The sequence below is a fragment of the Lucilia sericata genome, unplaced genomic scaffold, assembly GCF_015586225.1.
Source record: "Lucilia sericata isolate MDLA Ls3-8-SP2 unplaced genomic scaffold, ASM1558622v1 Contig001362F_arrow, whole genome shotgun sequence".
NCBI classification, from domain to species: domain Eukaryota; kingdom Metazoa; phylum Arthropoda; class Insecta; order Diptera; family Calliphoridae; genus Lucilia; species Lucilia sericata.
The window spans coordinates 1-17448 of NW_023995306.1; the positions used below are offsets into that span (position 1 = coordinate 1).

General features: G+C 34.0%; 1 protein-coding gene across 1 annotated transcript; it reads right to left on the bottom strand.

Annotated features, from left to right (window-relative positions):
- Window positions 1-8172: 8172 nt before the first annotated feature.
- Window positions 8173-10126, bottom strand: LOC119611105 (glucose dehydrogenase [FAD, quinone]-like). Its single transcript, XM_037966573.1, is given in 4 exon segments — window positions 8173-8735; window positions 8738-8948; window positions 8950-9893; window positions 10015-10126. Coding segments are annotated over 4 exon segments (1830 nt in total).
- Window positions 10127-17448: the final 7322 nt, after the last annotated feature.

A 17448-nucleotide genomic window follows, 5' to 3' on the forward strand; every position in this document is an offset into this window, starting at 1 on the left:
ATAATCCACACTTAAGGGACCGGAACGATTGTGATATGGAGTATACTCCAAGCCATCTAAATTAGCCGATTCTGATTTAAGAAAATAAGGTAATACTTCTTTATAAGACCAGCCGTAGTTGCCCGCTTGTGACCAGCCATCGAAATCTTGACGATTGCCACGATTATAGATCATGAAATTAATGGAGCTGGAACCGCCCAATATGCGTCCTCTCGGTTGAAAACACTTATTGTACATGCCAAAACAGGCACGTTTTTGAGGCACTGATCTAAAATTCCAATTGGCATGGGTGGCTTGCATATAGCTGGCTAAAACCGGTACCTGATTTAATATATTCTCCACACCGCCAGCCTCTATTAAGGCCACACGCCAATTGGTATTCTCCGATAAACGATTGGCTAAAACACAGCCCGCTGTACCACCACCCACTACTATAAAGTCAAAGACCTCATTATTGCGGGGAACTGTAATAATAACAAATATACATATATTTATTTTAAGAAATTGATGATCTATTTTGAATATTTACTCTTGGGTCTTAAAATTTGTTCTTTGGCATTAGTCAAACCCAATTGCAGCACTGTGTTTATTATATTTTGAAATGCCTGTGTAGCTCCTATTAGCACCACTAACAGCAGTAGTAAATATTTTTTTAGACATATTTTCACCGATTTGTGTCCTTTGCAGAACTGTTTTATTTCAGTGCGATATTTTGTATTTTTATATTAAAATGTTTGTTCTTAATAAAAATTTTAACAAATGATTCATTAGTATGTGTTCAGACTTGTTGTAATCCTTTGTTTTTATGCATGTTTAAAAGTGTAAATAAAACAAAGTTTATAACCTTTAAATTTTATTAATTTCTTGTTAAAATAAGTACATTAAAATTATTAAAACTTTAAATACATTTTAAAGCAAATTGTTTAATGCAGTACTTTATACTGGGTTCAGATATGTAAATTCTGGAAAGAAAGTTAATGTTTTAGAAATGCTTTTTAATTATTAGTGTTTTACTGAAAGCTGACAATTTCGGATGCCAGAGATACAAGCCGATGCTGAATGATAGGCGGCGGCGGCGCAACCATTTTAGGTCGGCGACGGCGGCTTATTATAGAAAATATCGGAGGCGGCTAAATTGTCGGCTCAATTTAACTTTTTCTTCAGAAATTGACCTTATAAGCGTTTATTATATTGAAAAATCTCTGTATAATAGTCTGTTATAAAGAAACCTGTCTCTATATAAGTTTTTTCTGCAGAAAATGGACATTTATAGTAGTTTTCACTCTTTTAATATTAGCACAATATTGTGTGGCAGCTCTTTTCAATTTGCCACAAGAATTTAAAATAGTGGCAACTCCGTTCAAATTGGTGAAATTATTTTCTGAAATAGATGTGCGATTCCAATTTTTATCAGCGGCTACGTTTAAACCGGCTTAGCTTTTGAGCAGAAAGAAGTCGGCGGCGGCGCGGCTTGCAAAATATTACCAGCCGCCGCCGATTTGAGCCGTTTCGGCTTGTATCTCTACCCTGTTCTGTTGTGAAGCGTATCCCAGAGAAAACGCTCTACATCGATTGCAAAAAATTGTAATGGAATGGGGCAAGGTCTGGACTATAAAGCGGTTGAGGCCTCTTTCTAAGCAGTTTTTAACATGTATAGCAATGGAATATAACGCTTCACGTCTGACCTTATACGCTTTAGTTGTACTCGTTATAGATGCCTTGTTATGATCTGATCACGTTTTATAAGATCATAATAGACAGTAGCCTGATCTGATCAGATTTTATCAGAGCAATTGCAGTTTTTCAGCGACGCTTGTTGACAAATTAAAGAAGTAAAGCAAAACTTCCCGGAAATGGAAAACAATTTTAATTTTCGTGAAGCAACTTTGTTTTTAAACACTGCCTAAACACAAAACTAACTTCCGGGAAAAGCGCGAGAAATAACAGGCGATAACACACCTGTATTTACCAGTTCATCAGCAATACAGTTGCCAGTGGAATCCCCGTTTTCCCATATTCAAGTTAGTACGAATTTTTGAATGCTTTGTCATCCTGTTTAAGGATGTCAGGCGGGGATTTAGTTTGCTGCTTATTCGATGGCCGTGATCCCAGCCTAGAATATGCTGCATCAATTCTGAAGTCTAAATGACGTTATAATCGGAAATTCGGGGATGAAGTCACCCCTATCTTCTCCATTCTTTTTGACTCTTTCCGTATATGTAGAAAGGCTGAGTAGAGAGTAAATTCTTTCCAAACTGGTGTCATGTGATAGTTCGAGAAGTGTGGTCTTTGTGGGAATGCAGTAGTCTATATTATCAGATTGATCAGAGATCTCACATGAGACTCATGAAAACATGGCCGAGAAAAATCCCTTAGGACCACAAGGAATAATGAAACAGTGGTTGGAACCACACAGATATATCTCCTTGGATTTATGTATTATACATCATTCTCTCTGCCTAACTTAAGCTATCTTAAGTGTGAATAAATATCAGATATGTCTACTTCAAATATTATATAAGTTTGTTACTAACGACAAAAATCGCATTCAAAAAATACGCCATCTGTAGTGAATTCTGCATTTTTATATGTCTTTGATGGTCGATATATATAGAAACTCCAAATACTCCAAAAATTGATTCAACTGAAAGCCCTCTAGAGATGTTTTGTAAATAATTTTATCGAAATCGGAGAGTTTTTTTGCACTAATTTTATCAAAGTTCCAGGTCATATTATTCACACCTACACATTTTAACATTTCTCATCTATGTAATAGGTCACATTTATCTCTTACAATAGATAAACATTAAAAAAAACTAAAGTAATAATTAAATATTTTTAATATCAACATAATAAGTATAAAGTAAACATCAATATATGTATAGTATTTGTAAATAATTTATAATTATACTCTTAAGCAACTGGTTTCAAAATTAGATCTGTGTTGTATAATTATTCCATTTTATTGTTTTTTTTTTTATATAGGTGAATAAACTTTTCTTTATTACTATAGTGTTCATTACTCTCTTTGCATTTTTATTTGTTTATTTAATTGAGCAAACATTTGTATAGTTTATATATTGAAAAGTTTTGCATATTAATTATTTGTATTGTTGCAATAAACTATTAAATTGTATATTCAATGGACTAGACGTGTGGAATATTGTGGGAGGTCAGGTTGTTTTTGTTAATGATAATAAATTATATTTGCTATTTTTTTTGCAAAGATAAGTACTTAAGACTTGTTTAAATATTTGTTGTCGAAATATTGCTGATGACAATTTTCTTAGAAAATGAAAAATTTATTATTGATGAACATTAACCAACATACGATTTGGACAAAAATTCAATATGTTTGTGTAAAATCAAAACTTTTTGATTTTTGTACAAACAACCCGCAAGCATTTGTACAAACACGAAACATCCTCATACCACTACTCAAACAGGCTTGCACAAACGAAAAATATAGTTTGTAAAGTGTAGTCTATTTGGGCCATTTAGTAGTAAGTTAGTGAGTTAGTTAGTTAGTTAGTAAGTTAGTTAGTTAGTTAGTTAGTTAGGTAGGTCGTTAGTAGTTAGTGAGTAGTAGTTAGTTAGTTAGTTAGTTAGTTAGTTAGTTAGTTAGTTAGTTAGTTAGTTAGTTAGTAGTAGTTAGTTAGTAGTTAGTTAGTTAGTTAGTTAGTTAGTTAGTTAGTTAGTTAGTTAGTTAGTTAGTTAGTTAGGTAGTTAGTTAGTTAGTTAGTTAGTTAGTTAGTTAGTTAGTTAGTTAGTTAGTAGTTAGTTAGTTAGTTAGTTAGTTAGTTAGTTAGTTAGTTAGTTAGTTAGTTAGTTAGTTAGTTAGTTAGTTAGTTAGTTAGTTAGTAGTTAGTTAGTTAGTAGTTAGTTAGTAGTTAGTTAGTTAGTTAGTTAGTAGTTAGTTAGTTAGTTAGTTAGTTAGTTAGTTAGTTAGTTAGTTAGTGAGTTCGTTAGTAGTAGTTAGTTAGTTAGTTAGTTAGTTTAGTTAGTTAGTTAGTTAGTTAGTTAGTAGTTAGTTTAGTAGTTAGTTAGTTAGTTAGTTAGTTAGTTAGTTAGTTAGTTAGTTAGTTAGTTAGTTAGTTAGTTAGTTAGTTAGTTAGTTAGTTAGTTAGTTAGTTAGTTAGTTAGTTAGTTAGTTAGTTAGTAGTTAGTTAGTTAGTTAGTTAGTTAGTTAGTTAGTTAGTTAGTTAGTAGTTAGTTAGTTAGTTAGTTAGTTAGGTTAGTTAGTTAGTTAGTAGTTAGTTAGTTAGTTAGTTCGTTAGTTAGTTAGTTAGTTAGTTAGTAGTTAGTTAGTTAGTTAGTTAGTTAGTTAGTTAGTTAGTTAGTTAGTTAGTTAGTTAGTTAGTTAGTTAGTTAGTTAGTTAGTTAGTTAGTTAGTTAGTTAGTTAGTTAGTTAGTTAGTAGTAGTTAGTTAGTTAGTTAGTTAGTTAGTTAGTTAGTTAGTTAGTTAGTTAGTTAGTTAGTTAGTTAGTTAGTTAGTTAGTTAGTTAGTTAGTTCGTTCGCTCGGCCCCTCTCGGGCCTGTTGTGCGCTCCCGTACCCGTGCCTTAGTTAGGAACCTATGGCGTGACCCAGGCATTCAAGTGTCTCATTTTTTTGAAAGCGGTCCTTCACTCAATTTGATCTTTCTATTTACACCACTTATATCCGACCAAAAATGGAATACAACTCTAATGTATGGGTCGGAGTTTGGAAGTCTATTTTGGAGTTACTTGACCGTTTACAAGAGAGAGCGAAGGTACTTATCGGTGACAGTAGGGTATCCAACTCTATTGATTCACTGGAGCACCGTTGCTACGTGGAGTGTCCTATCGATAATACAATGAAATGCGTTTCTCTGTAGTTAGGGAACTCGTGTTCGATACCCATATATTTTTACGCATCAAGAACATATCCAAGAAAAAGTCTTACATAATCATAAATGACACTTTAGGAATGATCGGCCCTTATTTGACCTTGTCCCCATAAAAGTACAATCCTCCTACAAATTTTATAAGTTTTTCATCAATAAATTGCTTAAATACATCGGAATTAATGCAAAATTCAACATACAAAATAAATAAATAATTTTAAAATATAATTGTATCATATATTCGGTCATGCCCGACTATACTTTCCTACTTGTGTAAATTATAATTATTTGCTGCTCACGTCTGTCCTAATGTATTTAATTGAATCTTAAAACTTGCATCGTAATCGTTGATTTTTGATTTATCTGAAATTCTAACGTTTACTTCCGACTGATTGCTGGGAGCCAAATACTGCGCAGCATCTACTGGATTTATCTGAAATTCTCAGAGTTTAATGACCTTTTAAAATTATTTAAATTAGAATTAATTGCCACCTTCACTTCACTTTGCAACTCTTACGCTTTAAAATTCCACTTAACGTTGTGCAGTTATCAACGGTATTATTTCTTCGTTGTCGTTTTATTTTATTTTGTTAAAATTATATCATAAAATATAAACAAATCATTTTTGTTTAAAATTACGTTCCAATTTTTTAAATAAATAGCAACTTCACCGCTATATTTTAACCTTGATTACTCTTTTTTTTTTTAAACAATGTCAGCAATTGATCATAACAAAAAGTAATAGTTTTATGCGGCAGTAACGAATTGTTAATACCCTTCACATGTCGAACGCTAATACAAAAAGTAATTAAATAAATATTTTCACAGTATTTGTTTTAGTAAATTACATAAATAAACTTAATAAAAGTAAATTTCCTAAAAACTAGTGAAATAAATGCACCTTTTGAATATTTTGTCTAATTGTCAGTTTTATTAAAATATTTAATCACTTTCGAATAAGTAGTTATATGGTTAAGTATGGTGCTATAAAGGAGTGTTAAACAAATGTAATGATTTTCTTTTTATTAACCAGTAGTTTTTTTATTGTTATAATTCATTCATGTTTCATAGTAGTATGTGTGTATGTATGTGTTTTTATTTGGTACAAGTTAAGAAATTTTCAAACACGCAAAAGCGGTCGTTTAAATTACCGCTAAAACAGAGTTTATTTAAGCGTTATCATGCATGTATGTGTATGTATTTATGTATGTGAATTTTGCCAAAATTTTTGCACACACTAAATTGTTGTACATGCATCAACAATGATATACATACATATAACACCTGTCGGAGTCCAGTCATACAGTTGTATAAGATAATTCCAGACAACTAGTCTTCACTATAGATCAGTTTATAGTCTTGACTACAGATCAGTCTATAGTCTTGACTATAGAGCAGTCTATAGTCTTGACTATAGATCAGTCTATAGTCTTGACTATAGATCAGTCTATAGTCTTGACTATAGACCAGTCTATATTCTTGAATATAGATCAGTCTATAGTATTGATTATAGATCACTCTAAAGTCTTGATTATAGATCAGTTTATAGTTTCGACTATAGATCTGTCTATAGTCTTGACTAAGATCAGTCTATAGCCTTGACTATAAACCAGTCTATAGCGTTTATAGTCAATAGTTTTGACTATAGATCAGTAATTAGTTTTGACTATAGATCAGTCTATAGTCTTGGATATAGATCAGTCTATAGTCTTGACTATAGATCAGTCTACACAGAGGGAAAAATAAATAAACACGCCTGGTACCAAATTAACACCAAATTTTTCAATAACATCCATTGTCAAATATATACATAAAGATAGTCTATAGTTTTGATTGTAGATCAGCCTATAGCCTTGACAATAGATCAGTTTGTAGTCTTGACTATAGATCAGTCTATAGTGTTGACTATAGATCAGTCTATGGTCTTGACTATCGATCAGTCTATAATCTTGGCTATATATCAGTCTATGGTCTTGACTATGGATCAGTCTATAGTCTTGACTATCGATCAGTCTATAGTCTTGACCAAAGATTAGTCTATAGTATTGACTATAGACCAGTCTATAATCTTGACTATAGATCAGTCTATACTCTTCAGTCTATAGCCTTGAATATAGATCAGTCTATAGTCTTGACCAAAGATTAGTCTGTAGTATTGACTATAGACCAGTCTATAATCTTGACTATAGATCAATCTATAGTCTTGACTATCGATCAGTTTATAATATTGACTATCGATCAGTCTATAGTCTTGATTATAGATCAATCTATAATCTTGACTATAAATCAGTCTATACTCTTCACTATAGATCAGTCTATACTCTTGACTATGGATAAGTCTATAGTCTTAACTATAGATCAGTCTATAGTCTTGAGTATAGACCAGTCCATAGTCTTGACCAAAGATTAGTCTATAGTATTGACTATAGACCAGTCTATAATCTTGACTATAGATCAGTCTATAGTCTTGGCTATAGATCAGTGTATAGTCTGGACTATAGATCAGTCTATGGTCTTGACTATAGATCAGTCTATAGTCTTGACTATCGATCAGTCTATAGTCTTGACTATCGATCAGTCTATAGTCTTGATTATAGATTAGTCTATCGTCTTGCCTTTAGATCAGTCTATAGTTAGGTTAATATCAAATTTTATGAGTTTTTCGTTTTTGGTTTTATGATTTTCAAATCTCATCTTTTTCGTGTTATCAGCTGACGGTTCTACAGTGTAAATGACCAGGGATGACTAGACTTCAAATGTGATAACTGGGATAATGGGTGCATTTTTAAAGATTGTAAGATAAATACTGGTCAAGGTTGATGTATCGTTAGGCTTTCATAGGGATTACTGGATTCACAAATGTCCGAGCAATGGTTGAAAATAGAGGGAGAACTCAAGCCGTCAAGCATTATAATTTCAACAGATATAAATTAATTAATTTTATATTTTTTATTAATATTTTTTTTAAATAAATGTTTACTTCTGGTCTTTACGCATCAGTAGTTTTAATTCAGTAAATCGTATATAAATAAAAAACTTTTTTAATTTTATTAAATAAATTTTGTCATGTCATTGAGTCAGGTTTTTCTTGACATAACAATTTGTTCCACTAATTATAATAATATTTATTATCGCAAAATAAAACACAAAACATATTTATAATTTAAAAAAAAAAAACTTTCTATTTTTGCAAAAATTAAAGTTGCTGTATTAAAGCCAGTAAATACATCTTAAGAAACTAAAGACCTTAAAAACTACATTTTACATTTTAATTACACTCTATCTTGTACTTTATATCTTGCACCATTACGACCATAACGAACGTATCATATCAGCTGCTTTTTCGCCAATCATAAACGATGCAGCATTGGTATGACATGTTGGTGGAAATGGTATAATACTGGTGTCGGCAACACGCAAACCCTCAATACCATGAACTTGAAGTTTTGCATTCACCACAGTGGTTGGATCGTAAGCGGGACCCATGCGACATGTAGCCACTTGATGGTGTAATGTATAAGACATGACACGTATGGAACAACGCCAATAATCATCAGAGCCAAATTGATAAGCTTCACAACCTGGTGTGGGTATGGTGTGTAAACGTGTTCCAACACGTTGCATTGACGGCATTTGTGTAATGCGTGTGGCTTCTTTAATGCCCTGCAATAGGAATTCTACATCTTCGGAGTTATCAAAATAATTGGGATTTATGCGTGGCCATTCTAGGGGATTGCGATTGTACAGCCATATTCTACCCACTGATTTGGGATGAAACAGCATAATGAGAAAGGTAAAGTGATCTTGTTGGGCATCGTTGAGAGGTTTGTAAACTTTGGTGTAGATTTCTGGTTTAAAATTGGCGCCCTAGTGAGAGCTGTGCCATCATCTGAAGCCAGACTTCCGGCAACATTAATAAACTCCACATCTGGCATATCGCTGGGTTCCCGGGAATTGGGTACTTTGGCAAATGTTAAAGCTTCTACACCACCTATAGAGGAGAGTAGGGTGCTGGGATCCCCAGTAACATAAGATTTGACAATTTTGGCATTTAAGCGTGAGGTAAAAATGGTTTGTCCGGTTTGTATTGGTAATAAAGGTGGGACCAAAATGACACATGTGATCATACATCAATTTTCCCACCGGCAATTCTTTTATAATGGGCACTCCTATAGCCTGAAGATTATCGCGGGGTCCAACACCCGATAACATAAGTATTTGGGGTGAATTAAAAGCTCCAGCTGATAAAATTACTTCCTTGCGAGCTCTTATGGTATATAAGATATTGCGATGTAATACTCTCACCCCATAGGCCCTTTTAGTCTGGGGATCTATTAATACCTTGGTGACACGAGCTAGAGTTACTATATGCAAATTTTTCCTACTCTCTCTAATGGGTTCTATGTAGGCTTTAAAGGCACTATGTCGTCGTCCATTTAAAGTATTTGCCTGTACATAGGAAACACCTATTTGTGATTCACCATTATAATCGGTTTTGGCATAACCCGCCTCTTGGGCCGCCTTAACATAGGCATGCACAAATTTTGTTCTAAACTTAACATCTTCCACATTTAAAGGACCCGAATGATTGTGGTAGGGAGAATATTCCAAGCCCTGAAGCTGAGCATTTTCCGATTTTAGGAAATAGGGCAAGACCTCTTGATATGACCAACCATCATTACCAAATTCGGCCCATCTATCAAAGTCTCTCCTATTGCCACGATTATAAATCATAAAATTAATGGAACTAGTGCCACCTAAAACCTTGCCACGCGGTAAATTACATTCATTGTTGGGCATGCCCCTACATGAAGCCTTTTGTGGCACCGACTTATAGCCCCAATTGGAATGGGTGCTTTGTAAATAGGCTGCCAAAGAGGGTATTTGATGTGCAATGCCCTCTAAGCCGCCCGCTTCAATAAGATACACCTGCCAGTTGGGATTCTCTGACAAACGATTGGCCAACACACAACCAGCTGGTCCACCGCCAACTATTATAAAATCATATTCAGCATTTTGTTGGGGTACTGAACAAAAAAAATCGAAGAAACACCACTAATTAGTTAGTTATTAACATTTTTTCCGAAACACACAGCAAAAAAATTAATATTCAATTACAATAATTTGCTACCAAAATTAATAACTCACCATCATTGTAGCGGTTTTGTTTGACAATATTGCTCAAGCCCAAATTTAAGAATTGTTTATTCTGTCCCACAATGACCGGCAAAAGGACTAATAATACAAAAACTCTGAACATCACCAAACTATTTTTCTGCTTGAGCGTTTTATCACTATTACTTTTTAATTTCAATCACCCAAAGCTGCGCAAACGCGTCTTGTTCGTAGCGTTTCTTTATTACAAATAAAAACTTAGTTCTGAACCAGCTTCTGTAACAACTAACTAACTGATCAAATCAAATGCACAACAATTTTTTGTTTCCTCAGTTGTATTTGAAAATGTGTGCATATGCGTAAGATTATGAGCTTTTTTCTGGTTGCCTTTTTAATATCTTTCTAATTTTCAAGTTTATTTTATGCCCTTTGTTACTGGGTGTTTGCTACTGTGACTGCCTGTTAGTAAGTGTAGAAACACAACCATGTCGACAGTTCAACGGTTTACCGTTTTGTGAGAAAAAGTGCACAAAAGTCACGGTAATGGTTTTGTTAATTGTTTTTAATTTATTTTGGTTTTGTGTACTTTTTCTCCATCAAGTAGATCAATATTGTAAGAGAAAAATAAGAAATAAGTGTTATTCCAACGGCAAATAATTGTCAAACTTTTATGAGAATGCCGATGACGACTTTGTTGTGTTTCTGCACTAGGACTTTATATATATATTTCACTTATATATGTTATTTTCACTTTCTTTGCTGACATTTGTTTTGTTACACATCTTCTTAATTCTTGAGGTATTTAATTAGGTTTTACGTGATTAGTTTTATGTTGTACACCATTTCCCTTGGAAATGTATTGAATAGAATGTTAATGGTGGATGATTCTTTTGGATTCATTTGATCTGACTCCAGAAGTGCTGCAGTGTCTTATAAATTATGCTTAAGCTACTTATGCAAATTGCAAACATTCTGGGTTTTAATGATCAGCATTACTATCGGGATTAGTAGATGGACTAGACAAGAATACTTCTGTTAGGACGATGCTTATTACTATCTCTCTTGTATAAAAAGATTAAACATTTACGAGAGCAATGAGGTTCAGGATTCAGTCCACCCCAAGCCAGTTTCTTTAGTACCAAAAGTATAACAAGGAGAGTATACAGACAATGATTCAACGTTCTCCGAGCACCCTCCCTTTACCTCGACGGCTTCTAACGTAGCTCTCTTTTTGCACAAAACACCATCCAAAAAGGGCTTCAGAATCGACTCAGTGCATAGCTGGCCCGTGAGCTTATGAAACAAGAAAAAAGCTCTATTAAATGGGCAAAATCTCACATCGAAGGGATCAAAATTAACACTACTCTTAAGGAGCATGATAATCCTAAACGGAAGTCATCCAAAGTAGCGCCTATACAACAGTGGTCTGGAGACTTTACCCTTCCAGGATCCAAGAAGTCCTTTACGGATCATGAAAAGGTCGTATGATCACAATTTGGGCGACCATTGACCACAACAATAGTGATGACACCATTTCTTTTGGTAACTGGAAATTGGTTGTCATGGCTCTCAGAGGGACGTTCTTAAAGTTCGTTCGGTAACATCTCGGACCAAACACCCAAATGCGAAGACGTGGGTGGCATCAATGCCGTAACAATCTTCTTCGAGTTGATCGAAGAAGATTAGTCTGGCGCGGAACTCGAAACAATACCTTTGTCGATGTCCCAGAAAGCCCAATATGACTCAAGGTTACTGAGACAGTGTTTAAAGCTGTCACTTCTTAAAACATTGGCGAAATTCTCTTAGAAAGGGAAAACAATTGATAGTGGAAAGGTCCAAAGTACACGTTCTGCGTTAGTAGTTATAACTGGTCATTGACCAGTTGGTAAGTATGCCAAAAGGGTAAAACTTCCCTACAACGATTTCATAAGAAGTTGTAACAATGAAGACGAAACTACAGAACATATTCTTTGTAATTGTAATGAACTAAGACAGAGTTTGGACTATACAATAGACTATAGGCTATACAATAGACTAGACTATAGACTATACTATAGATTATACTATAGACTAGACTATAGACTAGACTATAGACTAGACTATAGACTAGACTATAGACCAGACTATAGATTAGACTATAGACTAGACTATAGACTAGACTATAGACTAGACTATAGACTAGACTATAGACTAGACTATAGACTAGACTATAGACTAGACTATAGACTAGACTATAGAATAGACTATAGACTAGACTATAGACTAGACTATAGACTAGACTATAGACTAGACTATAGACTAGACTATAGACTAGACTATAGACTAGACTATAGACTAGACTATAGACTAGACTATAGACTAGATTATAGACTAGACTATAGACTAGACTATAGACTAGACTATAGACTAGACTATAGACTAGACTATAGACTAGACTATAGACTAGACTATAGAATAGACTATAGACTAGACTATAGACTAGACTATAGACTAGACTATAGACTAGACTATAGACTAGACTATAGACTATACTAGATAGACTAGACTTTAGGCTAGACTTTAGGCTAGACTATAGGCTAGACTATAGACTAGACTATAGACTAGACTATAGACTAGACTATAGACTAGATTATAGACTAGACTATAGACTAGACTATAGACTAGACTATAGACTAGACTATAGACTAGACTATAGACTAGACTATAGACTAGACTATAGACTAGACTATAGACTAGACTATAGACTAGACTATAGACTAGACTATAGACTAGACTATAGACTAGACTATAGACTAGACTATAGACTAGACTATAGACTAGACTATAGACTAGACTATAGACTAGACTATAGACTAGACTATAGACTAGACTATAGACTAGACTATAGACTAGACTATAGACTAGACTATAGACTAGACTATAGACTAGACTATAGACTAGACTATAGACTAGACTATAGACTAGACTATAGACTAGACTATAGACTAGACTATAGACTAGACTATAGACTAGACTATAGACTAGACTATAGACTAGACTATAGACTAGACTATAGACTAGACTTAGTCTAGTCTATAGTCTAGTCTATAGTCTAGTCTATAGTCTAGTCTATAGTCTAGTCTATAGTCTAGTCTATAGTCTAGTCTATAGTCTAGTCTATAGTCTAGTCCTATAGTCTAGCCTATAGTCTAGCCCTCAAGTCTAGCTCTATAAGTCTAGTCTATTCGTCTAGTCTATAGTCTAGTCTAGTCTAGTCTATAGTCTAGTCTATAGTCTAGTCTATAGTCTAGTCTATAGTCTAGTCTATAGTCTAGTCTATAGTCTAGTCTATAGTCTAGTCTATAGTCTAGTCTATAGTCTAGTCTATAGTCTAGTCTATAGTCTAGTCTATAGTCTAGTCTATAGTTTAGTCTATAGTCTAGTCTATAGTCTAGTCTATAGTCTAGTCTATAGTCTAGTCTATAGTCTAGTCTATAGTCTAGTCTATAGTCTAGTCTATAGTCTAGTCTATAGTCTAGTCTATAGTCTAGTCTATAGTCTAGTCTATAGTCTAGTCTATAGTCTAGTCTATAGTCTAGTCTATAGTCTAGTCTATAGTCTAGTCTATAGTCTAGTCTATAGTCTAGTCTATAGTCTAGTCTTAGTCTAGTCTATAGTCTAGTCTATAGTCTAGTCTATAGTCTAGTCTATAGTCTAGTCTATAGTTTAGTCTATAGTCTAGTCTATAGTCTAGTCTATAGTCTAGTCTATAGTCTAGTCTATAGTCTAGTCTATAGTCTAGTCTATAGACTATACTATAGACTAGACTATAGACTAGACTTTAGGCTAGACTTTAGGCTAGACTATAGGCTAGACTATAGACTAGACTATAGACTAGACTATAGACTAGACTATAGACTAGACTATAGACTAGACTATAGACTAGACTATAGACTAGACTATAGACTAGACTATAGACTAGACTATAGACTAGACTATAGACTAGACTATAGACTAGTCTATAGTCTAGTCTATAGTCTAGTCTATAGTCTAGTCTATAGTCTAGTCTATAGTCTAGTCTATAGTCTAGTCTATAGTCTAGTCTATAGTCTAGTCTATAGTCTAGTCTATAGTCTAGTTCTATAGTCTAGTCTATAGTCTAGTCTATAGTCTAGTCTATAGTCTAGTCTATAGTCTAGTCTATAGTCTAGTCTATAGTCTAGTCTATAGTCTAGTCTATAGTCTAGTCTATAGTCTAGTCTATAGTCTAGTCTATAGTCTAGTCTATAGTCTAGTCTATAGTCTAGTCTATAGTCTAGTCTATAGTCTAGTCTATAGTCTAGTCTATAGTCTAGTCTATAGTCTAGTCTATAGTCTAGTCTATAGTCTAGTCTATAGTCTAGTCTATAGTCTAGTCTATAGTCTAGTCTATAGTCTAGTCTATAATCTAGTCTATAGTCTAGTCTATAGTCTAGTCTATAGTCTAGTCTATAGTCTAGCCTATAGTCTAGCCTAAAGTCTAGCTAAAGTCTAGTCTATAGTCTAGTCTATAGATAGTCTATAGTATAGTCTATAGTCTAGTCTATAGTCTAGTCTATAGTCTAGTCTATAGTCTAGTCTATAGTCTAGTCTATAGTCTATTCTATAGTCTAGTCTATAGTCTAGTCTATAGTCTAGTCTATAGTCTAGTCTATAGTCTAGTCTATAGTCTAGTCTATAGTCTAGTCTATAGTCTAGTCTATAATCTAGTCTATAGTCTAGTCTATAGTCTAGTCTATAGTCTAGTCTATAGTCTAGTCTATAGTCTAGTCTATAGTCTAGTCTATAGTCTAGTCTATAGTCTAGTCTATAGTCTAGTCTATAGTCTATTCTATAGTCTAGTCTATAGTCTAGTCTATAGTCTAGTCTATAGTCTAGTCTATAGTCTAGTCTATAGTCTAGTCTATAGTCTAGTCTATAGTCTAGTCTATAGTCTAATCTATAGTCTGGTCTATAGTCTAGTCTATAGTCTAGTCTATAGTCTAGTCTATAGTCTAGTCTATAGTATAATCTATAGTATAGTCTATAGTCTAGTCTATTGTATAGCCTATAGTCTATTGTATAGTCCAAACTCTGTCTTAGTTCATTACAATTACAAAGAATATGTTCTGTAGTTTCGTCTTCATTGTTACAACTTCTTATGAAAATCGTTGTAGGGAAGTTTTACCCTTTTGGCATACTTACCAACTGGTCAATGACCAGTTATAACTACTAACGCAGAACGTGTACTTTGGACCTTTCCACTATCAATTGTTTTCCCTTTCTAAGAGAATTTCGCCAATGTTTTAAGAAGTGACAGCTTTAAACACTGTCTCAGTAACCTTGAGTCATATTGGGCTTTCTGGGACATCGACAAAGGTATTGTTTCGAGTTCCGCGCCAGACTAATCTTCTTCGATCAACTCGAAGAAGATTGTTACGGCATTGATGCCAACCCACGTCTTCGCATTTGGGTGTTTGGTCCGAGATGTTACCGAACGAACTTTAAGAACGTCCCTCTGAGAGCCATGACAACCAATTTCCAGTTACCAAAAGAAATGGTGTCATCACTATTGTTGTGGTCAATGGTCGCCCAAATTGTGATCATACGACCTTTTCATGATCCGTAAAGGACTTCTTGGATCCTGGAAGGGTAAAGTCTCCAGACCACTGTTGTATAGGCGCTACTTTGGATGACTTCCGTTTAGGATTATCATTCTCCTTAAGAGTAGTGTTAATTTTGATCCCTTCGATGTGAGATTTTGCCCATTTAATAGAGCTTTTTTCTTGTTTCATAAGCTCACGGGCCAGCTATGCACTGAGTCGATTCTGAAGCCCTTTTTGGATGGTGTTTTGTGCAAAAAGAGAGCTACGTTAGAAGCCGTCGAGGTAAAGGGAGGGTGCTCGGAGAACGTTGAATCATTGTCTGTATACTCTCCTTGTTATACTTTTGGTACTAAAGAAACTGGCTTGGGGTGGACTGAATCCTGAACCTCATTGCTCTCGTAAATGTTTAATCTTTTTATACAAGAGAGATAGTAATAAGCATCGTCCTAACAGAAGTATTCTTGTCTAGTCCATCTACTAATCCCGATAGTAATGCTGATCATTAAAACCCAGAATGTTTGCAATTTGCATAAGTAGCTTAAGCATAATTTATAAGACACTGCAGCACTTCTGGAGTCAGATCAAATGAATCCAAAAGAATCATCCACCATTAACATTCTATTCAATACATTTCCAAGGGAAATGGTGTACAACATAAAACTAATCACGTAAAACCTAATTAAATACCTCAAGAATTAAGAAGATGTGTAACAAAACAAATGTCAGCAAAGAAAGTGAAAATAACATATATAAGTGAAATATATATATAAAGTCCTAGTGCACTATATAGACTAGACTATAGACTAGACTATAGACTAGACTATAGACTAGACTATAGACTAGACTATAGACTAGACTATAGACTAAACTATAGACTAGACTATAGACTAGACTATAGACTAGACTATAGACTAGACTATAGACTAGACTATAGACTAGACTATAGACTAGACTATAGACTAGACTATAGACTAGACTATAGACTAGACTATAGACTAGACTATAGACTAGACTATAGACTAGACTATAGACTAGACTATAGACTAGACTATAGACTAGACTATAGACTAGACTATAGACTAGACTATAGACTAGACTATAGACTAGACTATAGACTAGACTATAGACTAGACTATAGACTAGACTATAGACTAGACTATAGACTAGACTATAGACTAGACTATAGACTAGACTATAGACTAGACTATAGACTAGACTATAGACTAGACTATAGACTAGACTATAGACTAGACTATAGACTAGACTATAGACTAGACTATAGACTAGACTATAGACTAGACTATAGACTAGACTATAGACTAGACTATAGACTAGACTATAGACTAGACTATAGACTAGACTATAGACTAGACTATAGACTAGACTATAGACTAGACTATAGACTAGACTATAGACTAGACTATAGACTAGACTATAGACTAGACTATAGACTAGACTATAGACTAGACTATAGACTAGACTATAGACTAGACTATAGACTAGACTATAGACTAGACTATAGACTAGACTATAGACTAGACTATAGACTAGACTATAGACTAGACTATAGACTAGACTATAGACTAGACTAGACTAGACTATAGATTAGACTATAGACTAGACTATAGACTAAACTATAGACTAGACTAGACTATAGACTAGACTATAGACTAGACTAGACTATAGACTAGACTATAGACTAGACTATAGACTAGACTATAGACTAGACTATAGACTAGACTATAGACTAGACTATAGACTAGACTATAGACTAGACTATAGACTAGACTATAGACTAAACTATAGACTAGACTATAGACTAGACTATAGACTAGACTATAGACTAGACTATAGACTAGACTAT